This window comes from Sphaeramia orbicularis, chromosome 2 (assembly GCF_902148855.1).
Source record: "Sphaeramia orbicularis chromosome 2, fSphaOr1.1, whole genome shotgun sequence".
Taxonomy (NCBI): Eukaryota; Metazoa; Chordata; class Actinopteri; order Kurtiformes; family Apogonidae; genus Sphaeramia; species Sphaeramia orbicularis.
In genome coordinates, this window is record NC_043958.1 from 3,135,712 (window position 1) to 3,152,945 (window position 17,234).

At 37.0% G+C, this 17,234-nt stretch overlaps 3 protein-coding genes across 3 annotated transcripts in view; 2 read left to right on the forward strand and 1 right to left on the reverse strand.

The window, feature by feature from the left end:
* nab1b (NGFI-A binding protein 1b (EGR1 binding protein 1)) overlaps positions 1–4,354 on the forward strand; it is a 36,951-nt gene extending 32,597 nt beyond the window's left edge. Inside the window, exon 8 of the mRNA XM_030153214.1 lies at positions 97–4,354. Within this exon, the coding sequence (XP_030009074.1) occupies positions 97–173 (77 nt within the window). The 3' untranslated portion in view covers positions 174–4,354. The remainder of the gene's footprint in view (positions 1–96) is intronic.
* Positions 1–17,234, reverse strand: part of LOC115431961 (NACHT, LRR and PYD domains-containing protein 3-like) — a 592,418-nt gene that overhangs the window by 462,139 nt on the left and 113,045 nt on the right. The gene's annotated exons all lie outside the window — the stretch shown is intronic.
* LOC115432222 (glutaminase kidney isoform, mitochondrial-like) overlaps positions 14,877–17,234 on the forward strand; it is a 31,502-nt gene continuing 29,144 nt past the window's right edge. The window contains 1 exon segment of the mRNA XM_030153103.1: positions 14,877–15,148. Within this exon segment, the coding sequence (XP_030008963.1) occupies positions 14,877–15,148 (272 nt within the window).

Below are 17,234 nucleotides of genomic sequence, written 5' to 3' on the forward strand. Positions count from 1 at the left end.
TTGGCTTTATCTTTACCAGTTTTTACCATGTAGGCTGTATGCTTTATAAACCTCTATGCTGATGACATCCTCCTTTATTGTTGCCTTCCTCTTCAGAAAATGGCACATCACAGCGAGCGTCCAGCAACACAGAAAAGAAGACCATTAAGTCAGAGCCGGAAGACTCCACATAGTGCCTCCTGCTTCGGCCTCCTGCACCGAAACTGCCCCTTGTACCCCCCCAATTCATTCTACTCACACTTGACAGTATGCAGTTTTTACCCGTCAATAGATACTAAGCAAGCACAGCCACAGTAGAGCCTTAACAACCAATGTTGCCTCATGAATAGCATTTATTTTTCTTTAATTTTGTCTTTTTGTTTTAAAAGGTATTTGCCAAAGCACCTACAGAGCATGTCGAGAAACCCCTCAAGTGCTCCACAGGTCTTTGTCTGTTAATTAATTGTACACGTTAGATGTACATGTAATTTAAGAGTGATCTGTTGCAGACATTTGTATACTCTTTACCTCTACTTAGATGTTGTTTTTGTTGCTTTCTCTGGACAGCCAGGTTGCAGGCTGTGATGCTGGGGCTGATTCTTAACTCAATTATAGATCCAGGCATCGACAAAAGGAAGAAATATTGGCTTGTGTGCCTGCAAGTTCAAGCTGTAGCATATGAGAATGTTGGTAACACTTGACTTGACTACTGTATATATAATATTCTGAACGTTTTTATTGTATTCTATTGTGTTTTAGATTTTGGTTAATGACTTTTCCACCAGGCTAAAGTGCGTCAAATAAAACTTCCACTTCAACATTAATGGATTATCCCATAATGAACCCTGTGTAAGATTACAATGAACATCTTCGTGTTCTGATTTAGCTCACAATCTCACTGTAAAACTAAAAATGTCTGGGTTAATATTTTAAGTCAATGATCTGTTTGAAGAGCTCCACCAACTCATTGCAAATCAGTTGGTGATAGTATAACGTATTTGTAGTACATTATAGTCAACAGATAGTGGATGTTACAAACCCAAAAGAGTGGTAATAATTATTAAAGGGGAAAAATAAATTAATCGACCAATATTATCACCTACTAAAAAAAAATGCAGTACTGTTATAAATGAATTATATTGCCTTTATCTAACATTTAACTCATAATAACGACTACCTAAATGAATAAATCACTGAATAAATATCAATCTGAAACTAACCATTAAAAAAATGTAGGCAATTTTAGGTTAAAATAGGTTAAAAGTTTTAATATTCACTTTTCAGGCTGTTATTTTTTTTCTCATTGTCAATAATTGCATTTCAAAACCCTGATATTAGCCATGGCCAGTATCAGTACCTTCCTCTGCTGATACAGTGAGTATGTACAACATCCAATGGACCAAAGTAATTAACTGGTCTATTTCAGCGATATTGTAGTTTAGTTTATCAGAGTCTGGTGTTTCTATTCACATTATTTCTTGCTGTGCTCTCAAGGTTCCCTTCTGACTTCCAAGCTACAAAGTAAACATTGAAAAGCCTTCAGTGGAATTTTGTGTTGTGGAACGAGACAAGCCTACTTTGTCCTTTTATAACGTTTTCTTTTACAAGGATTTTTCCATTTTAATCCTCCCCAGAGTCCCATTCCATTCAGTCTTACCTTTCTCCACCCATAAAAGAAAGTGTGGAGATAGATATGGATATGCAAGAGTAGTAAGGCATTCTGGGTAATGTGTAGGGATGGGAATTAATAAGAATTTAATGATTCTGGTTCTATTATCAGTATCACTTGATCACTTCAGTTCATCGATTCTCACTGGATTAGGGAATAAACTATAATGCAAATGCTTTGTTTGCATTAACAAAAAATAGCTTTAATGTCAAATATGCGCTCACATTCTGCACTGAATGTGAACAGACCTCCTAAAGGCTTCTGCAGGTGTCGTTAAAGGAGTGTTCCATCCACCTGCTGCTCCTCTGAGCCTGGTTGTCATGGAGATGTTTCATAAACAATAGTAAAGCAGGCTGACACAGTGAAATGACGCTAACATTAACAGTATCGATAGAACCTGGAGGAGTTTAACGTTAGCGGCTGCGATGGAGGACGCCTCGCTGTAGGCTCCGCCCCCAGAGTCACAGCCCCCTTTGCTCAGCAGCCAATCAGAAACGTTCCATCGGTGCAGTTTAATTGGATAATGTGGTTAAACTGTTATGAATGGTCCTAGTGTCGTCTTTACTTCTTTACGGGTCAAATACAACCAGACTTTAGAGGAAACAACCAAAATACAGAAATGACCTGATGACGCATTTGACCTGATGATGTCATGGAGCTGATAAGTGGAATTGTTAAACAAACAGACTTAAAATTCCAAGGCACTGAGCTACTGGAAATTCCCATCTTGATTCCCATCCCATAGTAATGTGTTTACTGTTGCTAATCATCACATTCATATGACATTTATCAACACATGATCAATGTAACTTGTAGTAATCTCTATATAATGTGTATATTACATATTCATTTCAGAGTTTCCGAGAAAAAACAGTCCTATTGAAAACATCTCAGTTGTAATTGTTCTGAATGCTCAACATGCGTAGCGTTACCTCATTTCAACATCTATGTTCTAAAGATATGCTAAGGTGGCTGGTTTTTAAAAGGCTTGCCAGTCCAGGGAGAGGATTGGTCCACTAAGGACATCAGTGCTACCCAAAGATTTAGCAGCGTGGTCACCTCTCCTGTCCTCTTAGCCTCAGTCGACTCTTTTCCCAGGTTCAACTCTGCATTTGTACTGTAGCTCCAAGCCATGTGTAAGTACTGTTGGAAGATTGAGTTAAGAGTCAGCCCCTATAAGTAGGTTTTTTGGGTTTTTTTGTCATTTGCTTCAAATGGGAATAGAGGACAGTAGAATTAATCCCTCTTTTCTTGCTCTTGTCTTGTGTATATTTATGGGAGGTAATTTACAGAGCGATGTATAGGAGCGCTGTTGTGGAATAACAGCAGGAGACCTCTATTTTGGCAAGATGGCTGGGCTGGCATGCCATTGGCCAACCTAATTGGCTCATTTTACTTTGTAATTTAGCACAACACTGCAGTTGAAACAAAACCATGCATCTGCAAACACAGAGCATTTCAGGGATGAAGAATCCTGTGTGTTGTAGAGATGATTCAGGAAGTTTTCAGCTGGTCCCAACGGTCACCGAACCACTCAAAAGACATAATTGTTAAAATTGCAGGTATATGGTTTTTTCACAACTGCAGCAAAAACAAAAAAAAAAGTTCTTGTTAATGCTGTTCTTGGCAGAGCAGCCTGGAGTCTGTAAATAATATCATGATAACAAATAGTGCTAGCCTAATCTCTCAACCAGGGTTTTCCTTTGTCAAGTGTAACTTTGCTGTAGATTTTTGGTGTCAATACAGTGTTTATGTATGTAGAGCAAAAACAAAAAAAAGAGAAAACTTAAGTGTCAATGGGGAAAAAATACAACAGTGTGAAAGTGTCTGCTATATAAAAACATGCTTTACATTATGATAATGTTGACTAGCCTTAGCTCTTTTAAAAAAAAAAAGTGTTTAATCCACCTGTGATGGCCATCAGTGCATATTTCAATGATGTGTTTTGCTGTTTAGAGGTAGATACATAACAGATAAATGTTCACTGTGTTTTTATGTGTTTGCCACACTGTGTAAATACGTCTGTTTGGTCCAAGATGTTAATAATGTCAAGACAATTTGGTCGAACCCTCCTTTCCCCTTACTCCTTGCATATAGTTTAGTGTCACTCAGCGTAATGACAGACCAATGCAATATTTATGTAAGTAATAAGTCTATTTGCATAATGTATGAATTTATCATATTGTCTTGTGCCCAGTAACTGTCTGTCGTCAGCATCAGGGTGGGAAATTATCTACAACTTGGGGAAATACTTGTGTTCTCTCACTTCTAGTGCACAGCGCACTGTATTTGTATTTAAAGACATTGTGCTCTTTTCACAAAATTTCACAAAATTCTATAACGTTATTCTGTTTCTATGGCGAGAAATTAACAAGGATTTGAGGTCATGATCTGTTGAACTGTCACTAAAGTTAAAATGGCTCGTGAAAACAATGACATGTCGGCAACTGCGGCTGGACATGAAAAAAAAAACAAAACCTTGGATTCGTGCCAGTTCGGCTTAAACACTGGCCTGGTTGACTGTCATACAGTGTTTCAGAGGATAGTGCATGTCTGAGCTGCCATCTCACTGATCACCATTCTCCTCAATGTTTATTGTAAAGTGATAGATTAGGCTTCACCTAGTTATGCACCTGTTTTTTAAACACTAATATATTTTATTTGTTATACAGCACATAAACATTAAACTTTATTTTTTGAACTCTATTGTATCTCTATTGTATCTGTTCTCTGATTGGTCACTTGTGTTTAATTGATTTTTCCCGGTATTTTTAGCATCGTTATATGTCTGTAGCAGGAGGCCGACTGTAACCAGAACTATCACTTAGATTTACGTATTCAAAGATGGTTAACATACAAAAACAAACATGCATTTAAGGAGATTTATTCTCTGAAAACATGCTGAAGAATTACTACCTCTGTAGATGGTAGCTACTTTACTATTTATACAGTCGTGGAAAAAATTATTAGACCATCAAAAGTCATCAAAAACAATGGTTATGCAATCAAGTATTAACTCCTGTGTGTATCATGTGACTAAAACAGACAGAAAAGAAAACATGGAATGAATAAAACATTGTTTTTGTCAGTACAGTGCCATAGATATTGATGTAAGAACTGAACTGATCTGGTTATTATAAAGAAAACATATTAAATGGATAGATATCAGCTCTGAAATTAAACTAATATGAACTGTTTTTATTGTTATCATTATATTTGTCCAAACAAATGGACCTTTAGTTGAACCAGGCATTAAAATGAACAAGAAATGGAAGAAAACAAGAAGTGGTCTAATAATTTTTTCTGTGACTGTATATACAATTGTAGATAAATAATTAGATATAACTACAAAGAAAGTATCAATTATTAGAATTTAAAAGGTCAATACATAAGATTTTTCCAAGCTTGTGTTGGCTTTCGTGCTGTTTCTGTTGGAGTTTGCGTTGTACTTCAAACTGTTCGGTTATTTGATAATTCAGTTACTAAACACATGGCTCTGTTGCATCCATCTGCCACAATACACTAATTTCTATCTGATTTTACACCCCTTAGATCAGGGCTGTCAAACTCATTTTCTTCCGTGGCCACATTCAGCTTAAATTAACCTGCAGTGGGCTGGACTGGTAAAATAATAGCATGATAGCCAATAAATAATCACAACTCCAAATTGTTTTAGTGCAAAAAAATAACATTCAATAATGCCTATATTTACATTTACAAACTATCCAAACAAAAAGGAAGTGAATAACCTGGAAAAAAAGACATTTGTTAAGAAAGATAAGTGCAATTTTAGTATAAATATTCTGCCTCGACTTATCATTTATACATGTGTATTACAGATCAGATCTACGAAGTTACAAAACATTTAATAACAGGCGGGAAATTGTTAAAACTGTGTTTAATTTTCTTTAGACATTTCAGTTTGTTCATATGTGTTCCGGTTTTTCACATTTTATTGTTAAAGGATAGTTTGTAAACGTAAACATTTTCATAATTTAATGGTTTTTGCACTAAATCAAAGAGAAAAAATTGGTGTTGTCATTATTTATAGGTTATTATGATATTGTTTTTGAGTTTGACGCCCTAACTTGCACTTTCAAATTCACCCTGCAGGCCGGATTGGAACCTTTGACGGGCTGGTTTTGGCCCCCGGGCCACATGTTTGACACCTGTGCCTTAGATTTTCGTGACTGGCCAGTGACTTAAGTTTAATTGGTTAATGTCTACAGTGGTAGTTCAGTAGTTTATTCCTGGACCTAATACAAAGCCCTGTGGGACGCATAGTGTTATAAGAGTGAATGAACTAGTGTCCCTGATTCTCACATTTCATCAGGTTTATTTTGCTAAATTGCCAGATAGTTCTTTACTCAAATGTACTAACTGATAATAGGACATGCCTTGATTATGTCTCTATTGAATCTCATAAAGAAAGTATAATTTAAACATGAGAACTTTCAGGAGTATTTGTCAAAACTACTGGTCATTTATCAACGCTAATTCAAGTTTGAGCTGTAATTTTAAACCCAACAAAACAGGTGATATGTAGCTTATACCTGCTAGCATGCACACTAGACAGATTTGCTTACCACAGTTCAAGCCGGTAAATCAAATGCAGTCACTAATGGGGCAGAAAAAGGCTTGGTCATCCTGTAATAATAGGTTCTACTCATGGTTGCTCTGTTATGTAGTGATAACATTGTTTTCTTTGATTATAGATTTGCCTCGGGCTACAGGGAGGGGCAGCGTCTAACTCTAAAACTAACTGGATTGTCAATAGCTTGAACTATGGTCGGAAAATATGAGCCATTTGGACTTACTCATCTTAAGATGTCAGTTGCCTTTGAGCAAGGCAGGGAAGCCCAGCTCTTCGCATGCACCGTGACGTGCGTGTGGAAAAGTAAAGCAGCAGAAGTCTTCTATAAGACACATGAGATGGCAAAAGTTTGTAGTGTGGCAGTGCAGATACTTGTGTAAACAAAACAGGGGTAAAAGTAGAAGAACTGACCCATAGTCCAGGGGTGTCAAACATACGGCCCTTGGGCCAAAACTGGCCCACTAAATGGTCCAATCCGACCAATGGAATGAATTTGTGAAATGTAAAAATTAGAGTATCAATCATTTTGGTCACAGTCCAGTTAAACTCAATTTTTTTGACTTTGTTTCAGTATAACACAAGTAAAATAACATGAAAATATGGACATTTACAATCATTTTACAAAAATAGGGAATAACATGAACAACTGTGTACAACCTAAAATAAGTTGAAGAAGTTAAGTTGAAAAAAGTACAATTTAACATAATTCTGATAAATATTAAAATGGTTCATGTATTTGTAGATCCACTGTGATCTATAAGTTGTAAAACTCATGTATAAATGATAAACTGAGGTAGAATATCGGTAAAACTCATGATGTCATTCACATTTTTCAAAGGATAGTTTGTTGATGTTAACATTTTCTTCATGTAATGTTACTTTTTCAGTCTACAACAAAGAAAAGTTTGTAGTTGCCATTATTTCTAGGTTATTTTGACAGTATTTAACTGGTCTGACCCACTTTAGATCATACTGGTGTGTATGTGGAACCTGAACTAAAAGGATTTGAACATCCTTAATTGTTAATATCTTCAGTGTAATTTTTTTGCATTTCACAAAGTCATCCAAGGGGCCTGACTGGACCCATTAGAGGACTCACTTTGACCTGTGGACCATATGAAGACCAGTAAAAAGTTGTATTTATACTTTGTTACTTTCCATCTGAGTTTATAATCGTCTCCAAGTTCAGGAGAGACGAGAAAGATGGAAGACGGGCTCAAGGTGGTGAGCGGTAAAACAAAAGGCGGCTGTGCTTCCTTTAAAGGTAATTCAAATGTCTCGTCTTTATTTTTGTTTTTCTTTTATGTCACTTTCTTTTTTCTTTCTTTCTTCTTTTTTTTGTTTGTGAGAAATATCCCTGCACAGACCATTTGCATCAGCGTCACATCAACACATTGTGAAACTGGCTGATGACTCACTCTGACGCAGGTCCTTTTCACATACTTCCCATCATCCTCTCCCTCCCTCTCTCTCTCTCTCTCTCTCTCTCCACTCCCTCCATCCCTCTCTCGCCCCTCCACCCCACCCCTCTCTCTCTGTCACACACACAGACACACACATAGACAGATTTTCTCTGGAGAATAGCTCAGCTCATGAACACCCACACTAGTTGCTGTTCACAGTGGCAGCCCTGCTCGGCACTCAAACGGCCACCCCTCCCCTTCCCTGTCCTCCTCCACCTCCAGTGCAAGTCACTGATGATGATGTGTTGCCGTGGCAACGGCTGGAGGTGGGCGGCTCCACGGGCGGTGGGCGGAAGCCAGCCGCTAAGCAGCGTGGGAGGGATCTGCTGAGCGCACCCATCACCCTCATTTTGAAAGGAGCAGGAAGCTGACTGCTTTTGAGAAGGTGTGGGTGTTGGTGAATTATCGCCTCTCCACCCTGCAGCTTCGTTAGGGATCGCCTTGTTTGTCTCCCTTCCTTCCTTCCTTTGTTTTCTGGTTTACTGCTGCATGCAGTGAAAATGCAGCCGGGGGATTTCAGGTCAAAATTAAACTTTGAAAGATGCTTTTAATTGGAAAAAGTGCCAGTTTTTGTCTTCGGTTTGACAAATTATCCACTGTGTGTGTGTGTGTGTGTGTGTGTGTGTGTGTGTGTGTGTGTGTGTGTGTGTGTGTGTGTGTGTGTGTGCGGGTGCTCTGAAGCTCATGATGGTTTCTTTTTTCTTTTTTAATACTGAACAAGGATATTTGTTTTAAAAGAAAAGGCTTTATTTAAACATATTTTTTTTAGATGCAATGTTCATATTTATCTATATCAAACTGAAAGATCTTTGCATTGAAAAGAAGAAATCTAAAGGTGTTCAATGTTTCAGCAAAGATAAGATCAATTAATATAATTACACCAACACATGACGCTTGTAATAATATAGACAGAAACGGCAAGAAGAATAACACAAAAATGGAATGTGACACAGGATAAAATCACTACATCACATTACAAGTAAATCTGACTAATAAGCAACTAATGGTTTTTGTTTTTTTTTTTAACACAAAGGTTTGATTAGATTGGATTGGATTAGATTAGATTTGAATTTATTGATCCAACGGGGAAATTCAATGCTTCAAAATGCCACATAGACACTTCACAACACAGCATTAAATTGTCAGTTCGAAAAAAGAAAAAAAAAAAGTAGGCATTAAGGTTCACATGTTTATGTTATGTTGGTTCTGAATCTTTCGTGTTGTTGTTCTCCTGTTTTATTAAGATGACCCCTGAGTTGTGGCTTCATTGTTACAGACCACATTAATGATTTAACTAAAGCTAGAACAAACAAAGGCTAGCCTCCACATCCACTGATATATTTCTTTACTGTCCACTTTTTACTTTGATGACAGGACCCATTCAACCCTGACATCCTTTATGTCATGCAGTGTCACAGTAAACACCAAAATGATATCGCTCAGATTTGGTCAGATCCTGTTTTGATGACGGCAGAGTCAAACTGGACTAAGTCTTCTCCAGCGTATCCCAAAGATTCTCTCTGGGGTTCAGGTCTGGAAATAAATATTTTAAAATCTACCAAGTCACCGGTGTCCCATTTTACTGTTAGTGTTACATTTGAGACACGATTAAACTGTTTAAACTATATTTCAATGGCATTTTCAGCACAAAATGACAGGATGTTCCACTTTACCTGCAATTTACTTTTAAACTTCTGTCTCATTAATAGAGTGGACCTAAAAAAGTTGATTGTAAAGTATAGTTTCAAAGGGGTGTAGCAGCTATTTTGAAACACACAAAGTATTTAATTAACCTATAGTACCTTTAGCTCTGATTGGAGGAAACTACACAATGTTTATGCAATGTCACTATAAAAGTTGCATTATATATTTTATGTATATATTTGCATTGTCCACTGTTTTTTTTTGTTTTTTTTTGTTTTTTTTTAAAAGGGATGGATGGATGGATGGATGGATGTTAACCCACAAGGACCCAATGTCCTTAAGTGGTTTATCACCATTTATTGTAATATTATCTTCTGTATTTTGTGTGTGTGGGGGGTGTTTAGTGAAAACCACGTATTTTCCCACATTTAATTCACTGATCATGTAGATGTTCATTAAAGCTCAGATTAAAGTTGAGGATCATTATGTCAAAAATAGAGAAAACAGCAGAAAAGTGACTTTTTCAGTCAAATCTATCATTAACTGAACATAAACCCAGTGTGTCCATCCACTGTCATTTATGAAACTCCATGGGTTTTACTGGTGAATCAATGTTGTAGAAGATGACGGTGTTTCCACAGTAACTACGGATTCTCTGAATGTCCAAATGGGTCATATCTGATGACCATGAAAAGATGACAAACTGTATTTTACACCAGTTATTTCCATGGTTTAGTGGATCAGCAGAGATTAAACAGTTTATATCAGTACATGGTTTTGGTGGATGTTTGAGTCTTTATGGGTTAAGCCTGATTTTTCATTTCATGTGACATTAGCTCTGAGTTTCTGTGCTTCCTCCTCTATAATGGATATTCCCACTAACTTCAGGAGTTCCTCTATGGAAAGCATCATCCCTAATGGGCAGTTTGGGGAAAAAAATAAAAGATATTTCAAAATTTATCTGCCAAATCCCCTCGCCAAACTTTGTACTCACACTTAGATGCACAGAATGGTTTTTGGTGCAGCTGTTTTTAATTCACATTGTCAATTTCCACTTCAAAAATACCACATGGAAATATGGTTTTATGTTTGGATGCAGTAAAATATGTTATATCGATAATCACTGCAAACAAGATTGCAAATATTTGAGTGTATGTGCACAAATGGGGACCAATTATAAGACTGCAGCATTCACTGAATTAGCCCATAAAGACCCAAACATCCATCACCGACCAAAACCATCTACTGATCCAGAATGTTTAATATGTGTTGATCCACTAATCCTATCAATGCATGTAAATAATTGGTGTAAAATGCAGTTTGTTTATCTTTTCATGGTCATCAGGTATGACCCATTTGACCCGTAGTTACCATGGAAACACCGTCACCTTCTACAACACTGATTCACCAGTAAAACCCATAGAGTTTCATAAATGACAGCAGATGGACACACTGAGTTTATGTTCAATTAATGATAGATTTTACTGAAAAAGTCCCTTTTTGTGCAGTTTTCTCTGTTTTTGATAAAATAACCTTCAACTTTAACCTGAGCTTTTATGAACATCTTCACGATCGGTAAATTAAATATAGGAAAATACATGATTTATACTGATAAAATACAAAATACAAAGGATAACATTGTAGATAAATGGTGATAAATCACTTAAGAAAGGTTAGATATAGAGAAAATTTTATTTGGGAACTGACATAGGAGTAGTGCTGGGTCTTTATGATTTAATAGAACAAACAAACAGAAATTACACTTTATATGGGAAACAGCAAAAAAAAAAAAATGTCTAAAGAGCTGCAGAAACACTGTTGTGTTTTTCCAAACCTTTATCTTTCCATTCGTGTGTATCTGTCAGCTCCTTAGTCATCAGCGTATGAAGTATGTCTGTATTTATAGATAGAATTATGCATAAAAGAGTGTTTATTTTTGCAGATTTTCTGAAAACTTAACATCTTTAACACATTTAAACAGAAACCATTCCTCTGTACCTTTACAAGTAAAAAAACCCCAAACATATTACATACAAGTAATGTCTTTGCCAGTTTGGACCACATACATGCACTTTTAAAAAGTATTTTAATTGTGTCACCTCCAGGATACATCATCAAAAGTTGAAGAAAGAAATGGACCTCAATTCCTTCTAATTTTGCAGCCCAGGACACACGAAGAGTGCAATTATTTATTTATTCAATCTAATGAACATATAGGCTCATGTAACATCATACCCATAAGTGTTCGTGGAAGTCCCCTTTAACTGTGGAGTTTGACTAACCTCCAGTGCATTTAGTCCAAATGTAATATAATAATAGTTTCTCCATTGAAGCAGGGCATTATTAGTCAGCAGCTTTTCATGTAATCCTACTTGGAGCTGCAAGTAGGTGGAGTTTACCAAGATTCAGATCGTGTCCGTTGTTGAGAACCACAGAAAAGTGAACTGAAGCGACTTCCAAAATACTTTCCAGTGAGTAATCTCTTTTGTAAGTCATTATTTTATACTGCTTGTCAAACTCTACCCACCAGGGCTGCTAAAGAGGTCAAAGCAAATATTAAGATGCTGCCTGACTCAGGTCGGATGCGCTTGTCATACTGCAGCCTTCAAGACAAATTGGGTTTTATTGGTCACTGGTAAAATATAATAAAAAGGGAAAGGATGGAGGTCTGAACTGGACAGAAATATAAGATAAGTCATTTGGAATGGTTTACATAATGGGGAAAAAATGTCCATTACTGTGTGCAAATGATGGCTAATAATAATAATATATGCATTTATTTATTTATTTATTTATTTATTTATTTATTTATTTATTTATTAGAACAATGTTGCATGGTTCTCTAAAATATGTGGTGAATTGATAAATAAGGCTTAATGTACTATGACAAATAAGAACAATCTAAAAACCCACTTGAATCCACTTGAACTTGTAACACACATTTTTTGCTAATGATTTGACACTCGTCTCTGTTACCTATAATCAAAATCAGTCGACATCCAGGAGATGGTGCTGTTACTTTTTGTTAAGGGCTGATACTGCCATCTGCTGTGGAACAGTCTGAGAACCTGCAGTACCAAAACAAACCAGCAGGTGTCAGAGCAGGACAACGTATCACTGCTGCGTGTGTTTGACGCCAGGGATGCTGTGCAGAGTCAAATACAACTTTTACATAAATACTAGAATGAGGAAAAGGGAAAGGCAGTTTAATCCAGGACAGTAAGGGCAGTATTTAAAGAAAGAAAAATGAATGTTTTAGTTTGTACTGTTCTGTTCGTTAACTGAAACAAAATCATTTGAATTATGTGTAATGGGAACGGATGAGTTTATACTTCTGCTTCTCCTTTTAAAACATGAGGAGAGTGTTGGGAAATGTAAAAGTGCTATGTAAGTATTGTGAATGTTGAATATGTTTAAAATAAAACCTAATGATCTGACCCCCTGGTCCTCGAGAGCCACTGTCCTGCATGTTTTAGATGTATCCCTCTTCCAACACACCTGATTCAAATAAGCCTATCATCAAGCTCTGCAGGAACCTGATAACGACCGCCAGGTCAGGGGCCATATTCAGCCCAATTTGAACTACAGTGGGCAGTAAAACAATAGCATAATAGCCTATAAATAATGACAACTCCAATTTTTTAGTGCAAAAATAACATTAAAGGATGAAACTATTTCCATCCAGAACAAAAAAGATGTGAATAACTGGAAAAAACTGAAATTTCTGATGAAAAACAAGTACAATTCTGTCAATATTATGCATCAACTTATGATTTCTACATGTGCATTACAGATCAGATCTACCAAGGCACAAAACAGGAAGAATATTGTTAAAATTGCACTTATTTTCTTTAGACATTCCAGGTTGTTCTTATTTATTAGGTTACTGACATTGTCTTGTTAAAGGATTTCAGAATTTAATGTTCTTTGCAATAAATCAAAGAGAAAAAAATAGTGTTGCCATTATTTATAGGCATAATGTCATATTATTTTTTTCCACATTAAACCAAGAAGAAAATTTGGAGTCATTATTTCTTGGTTATTACCTCCACCAAGGAGGTTATGTTTTTGTCTGTCTGTCCATGTACAAGATAACTCAAAAAGTTTTGGATGGATTTGAATGAAAATTTCAGGAAATATTGATACTGGCACAAGGAACAAATGATTAAATTTTGGTGGTGATGGGGGGCACTGATCTGCCTTGGCGGAGGTCTGCGCTCTCCAAGTGCTTTTCTAGTTTTGCTATTATTTTTGAGTTTGATGCCCTTGACTGTTAATATCTTCAGGGTAATTTTTGCATTTTGCACTTTGCAAATTCATTCCATGGGCCAGATCGGAACCTTTGGCGGCCCAGTTTTGGCCCCTGGGCCGCATGTTTGACACCTGTGATCTAAAACTTGCAGGATAGTGACTCTTGAGGACCAGGAATGAGGACTAGGGATCTGACCTGTCTGTCTATCAGTCTATCTGAGACAGAGGTGCGAATTAGTGTAAAACAAACAAACAAAAACTAACATGTTGAAATTTTTGGGCATTAATATGTACTTTACTTTCATTTTTCAGGCATGTTTATGCTTTATAGTATAGTATAGTATTCCATTCATTTAAAAAAAAAACCTTCACCTTCAAAAAAAAAAAAAAAAAAAAAAATCGACACCAATCCACCAGTTAATAAATGAAACTAAAGCTGGTATACACTGACATTAGTTTTCTTTCCTACCCTCAAGCAAAAACAGAGCAGAATCTGGCTGCACCAAACTGAACCAAACCACTGGTGTGGCTCACACTGGGGTGTTTCTGCAGCTCTTTATACATTTCTTTGCTGTTTCCCACATAATATGGCATTTCTATTTGTTTGTTGTATGAACTTAGTGGGTGCTGCATTCTTCTAATTGGCCCACACTTGCACACACACACACACACACACACACACACACACACACACACACACACACACACACACACACACACACACACACACACACACACACAAATATTTGCATTTTTATTTGCAGTGATGAACACTGAGCACTATCTGATGTCATCTCTGTATTACAAGTGTCCTTGGTATTCATCCTTGGCCGACTTTATTTATATGCATTTTTGATATGGTTATTCACTAAACATTGTGGGATGATTATCTTGTATTTTGTTTAAGAGAGGTGTAAAAAAAAATCTATTCAAAATATCTTGTTGAAATGATGTAGACAAGTGATGAAGACATGACCTGCAGCCATGCCAGCTCCCATTGAAAACAGCAGGAGACAGTTTGGATGATTGAAAGCGCTTTCAGCCAATGAAATGCAACTACGCATTATCACGAACCAATCAAAACGCGTGCAGTGTGAAAGGTTGGTTGTATCCCAAGGTGCTTGTTGTCCTGTTGTTGAGTCACCAGGAAAAACCGTTACTCGACCGAGACCGCTTACTCTCATTGGATCAGTACTCCTCAGCTTCCCATAGAATTCCATTAGGCCTCTCTGTAGTTACACGGTTGAAACACTTTTTTTTTTGCCAGAGGATTGAAATGTTACATTTTCGGTCAACGGTAGCGCTCAAGGAGTTATTTCAAAGCCAGCTAAAGCGCCCGTTGACAGGTAGAGTTGGTGTCAAAGCGGCACCTGCATCCGCCTCCGGCTTTAGCACCGCCGCCGCTTTGGATGGGAGGTCGCTGGCCAGAGGGAGGGCATTTGCCGGGTGGAGAGCCCCGCAGAACTTCAACAAAAAGCACGGCGTAAGAAGCTTCTGCTCCAAGACTGACGGTCAGAATGAAGCATCCAAGGACGCAGCGGCAGAGAAGTGAGTCCAGTGAACAGACAGTGGAACAAACTAGGCTTCATACTGATTCTTTAATTAAACTTAGCGACTTTTCATACATTATCGACGCCGAAGTAAAGCTTACCAGTATAGATATTCTTGCTCTTAAAAATATCCCCGTTATTTCCGTGTTTAATATACGTAAAAGTGAAGTGTGTGTTAAATTTCTGGAATTTTCTGCGCACTTCTGGGATGAGGATTCAAGCGCGAGCATCACGCAAAGAGGCTAACCGTTAACAAGCTAGCTCTAATGTTTGTTTTCCAGTTTTAATGACGGACTAGCATAACTAATCTACTGTTAATATGTGCTTTTCGGGACAGTGGTAGAAAGGACTGAAAGGCGGCTGGTTCGTGGGTGGTGGTGGTCTCAGTACCGGCTTAACAGCTCCGTGTCAGTCAGTTTTTAGCAACCGGGGCGTGATGACCGGAGGCCTTTAGTGGCTATGATAACTCTGACGCATTACAATTCACTTTTAAACTGTGGTGGAATGTTACTGACTATTTTGTAGTTTTGCTGTCATTTAGATTTAGCTTCAGAATAGAATAGAATAGAAAGATGTGTTTCAGTGTTAAAATGTTGTCTGTCGTGATTCGTGACTAGCAGCAGACCGGTTCAATCAGCTCATTATCTAGACTACTAGGCTATAGCACAGTAAGTCAACCAAAATTTCTTCCTAATATTCAGAAACAAAGGTTCATTTCAACATCGAATGAATGTAAAGTCAGGTTTCTGTCTGTTAGTTTTAGGAATGATTTAACCCTCACATTTACTATTATCTTTTATCCTTGGGATCAATTTGAACCTCCAGAAAATGATTATAATTAAAACTATTTTTGTGTCTGGTATGTTATGTTTGTTGACTACCTAAATAGTCCAATGGTTGACTATTATTGGCTTTTTTGTTGTTTTGCTGTCATTTCAATTTTGCTTCAGAATAGAATGGACAGATGTGCTTTAGTGTTAGGCTTGCTGTATGTCATGATTCGTGACTAGCAGCAGTAGATAGGTTCATCTATAATTCATCACATTCAAGTTAAATCACAATATTGGACTACTATAGAATAAATTAACCCCCATTTTTGGAAATGTACAGTCTTAGTTTTCCAAGCACTCAGAAACATAGGCTCATATCAGCATCCTGTGAATGTGAAGTCAGATTTCTGTCTTTAATTTTAGGAATGATTTAATGTTGTGATTTATTTTTAATGCAGTCTTGACGTAAAATGAATTAAAATAGCACATCATTGAAACACGTGTAAGTGTATGAGCCAAGGATGTAAATAAAATAAACCCTAAAAACAAAAGATAAGTGTTCATTGCTATATGTATATTATATATTGTAAGTGACCTCTAGCTGTTCAACAGCATCAAAGACACAACATGACTAGAGAAGTGTTGTCGGATTGATGTCAGTGATTTAGGAGAATCCAGGCTGTACAAAGCTGTCATGATGAGAAGGTCATTTGGTCATTAAATGTTTTTAACTTGCACTGACATTAGAGATTGTTTTCCTGTGGCTTGAGAAATCAGCTCTTGTAGACACATTTGTTTACATGTTTGTTTTCATTAGACTCTCTTCATTAGAGATGATCAAGTATGCTATCACATTGCAGTATTGTATGATTTACAGGGTTGGATACAGGACAGAAGTTGCATTACAGGATACTTTAAGGTCATAACCAAGTCACCTAGATGAAAAATTACTCAGTTTGGAATTTTGCTCTGAAAGTAGTTTTGTTTGGAAGGTGTAAGTTTGGTTCTTCCTTAATGTTCACAGGCCTGACAGCATGAGATACATTTTTATATCAAACTCCTTCGGCATACTGACAAGTTCTGCAGATTCCTGATGATGGCCAGAGTACTGATTGCTCTGTGTGTGCATTTGAGTGCCGGCACTGTCCAGTCTGATTTGTCAGTTATCTTAATGAGATGGAAACCTCATGTACAGACACAGAATTGCTGACAGAGACAGATTCTTCTTCTTCAAACGTGCATGGAGATGAATCACATACAGATTCCGAAAAATTAAGGTACATTTGATGTTCGTTTAGCACAGCTCGCTAGACG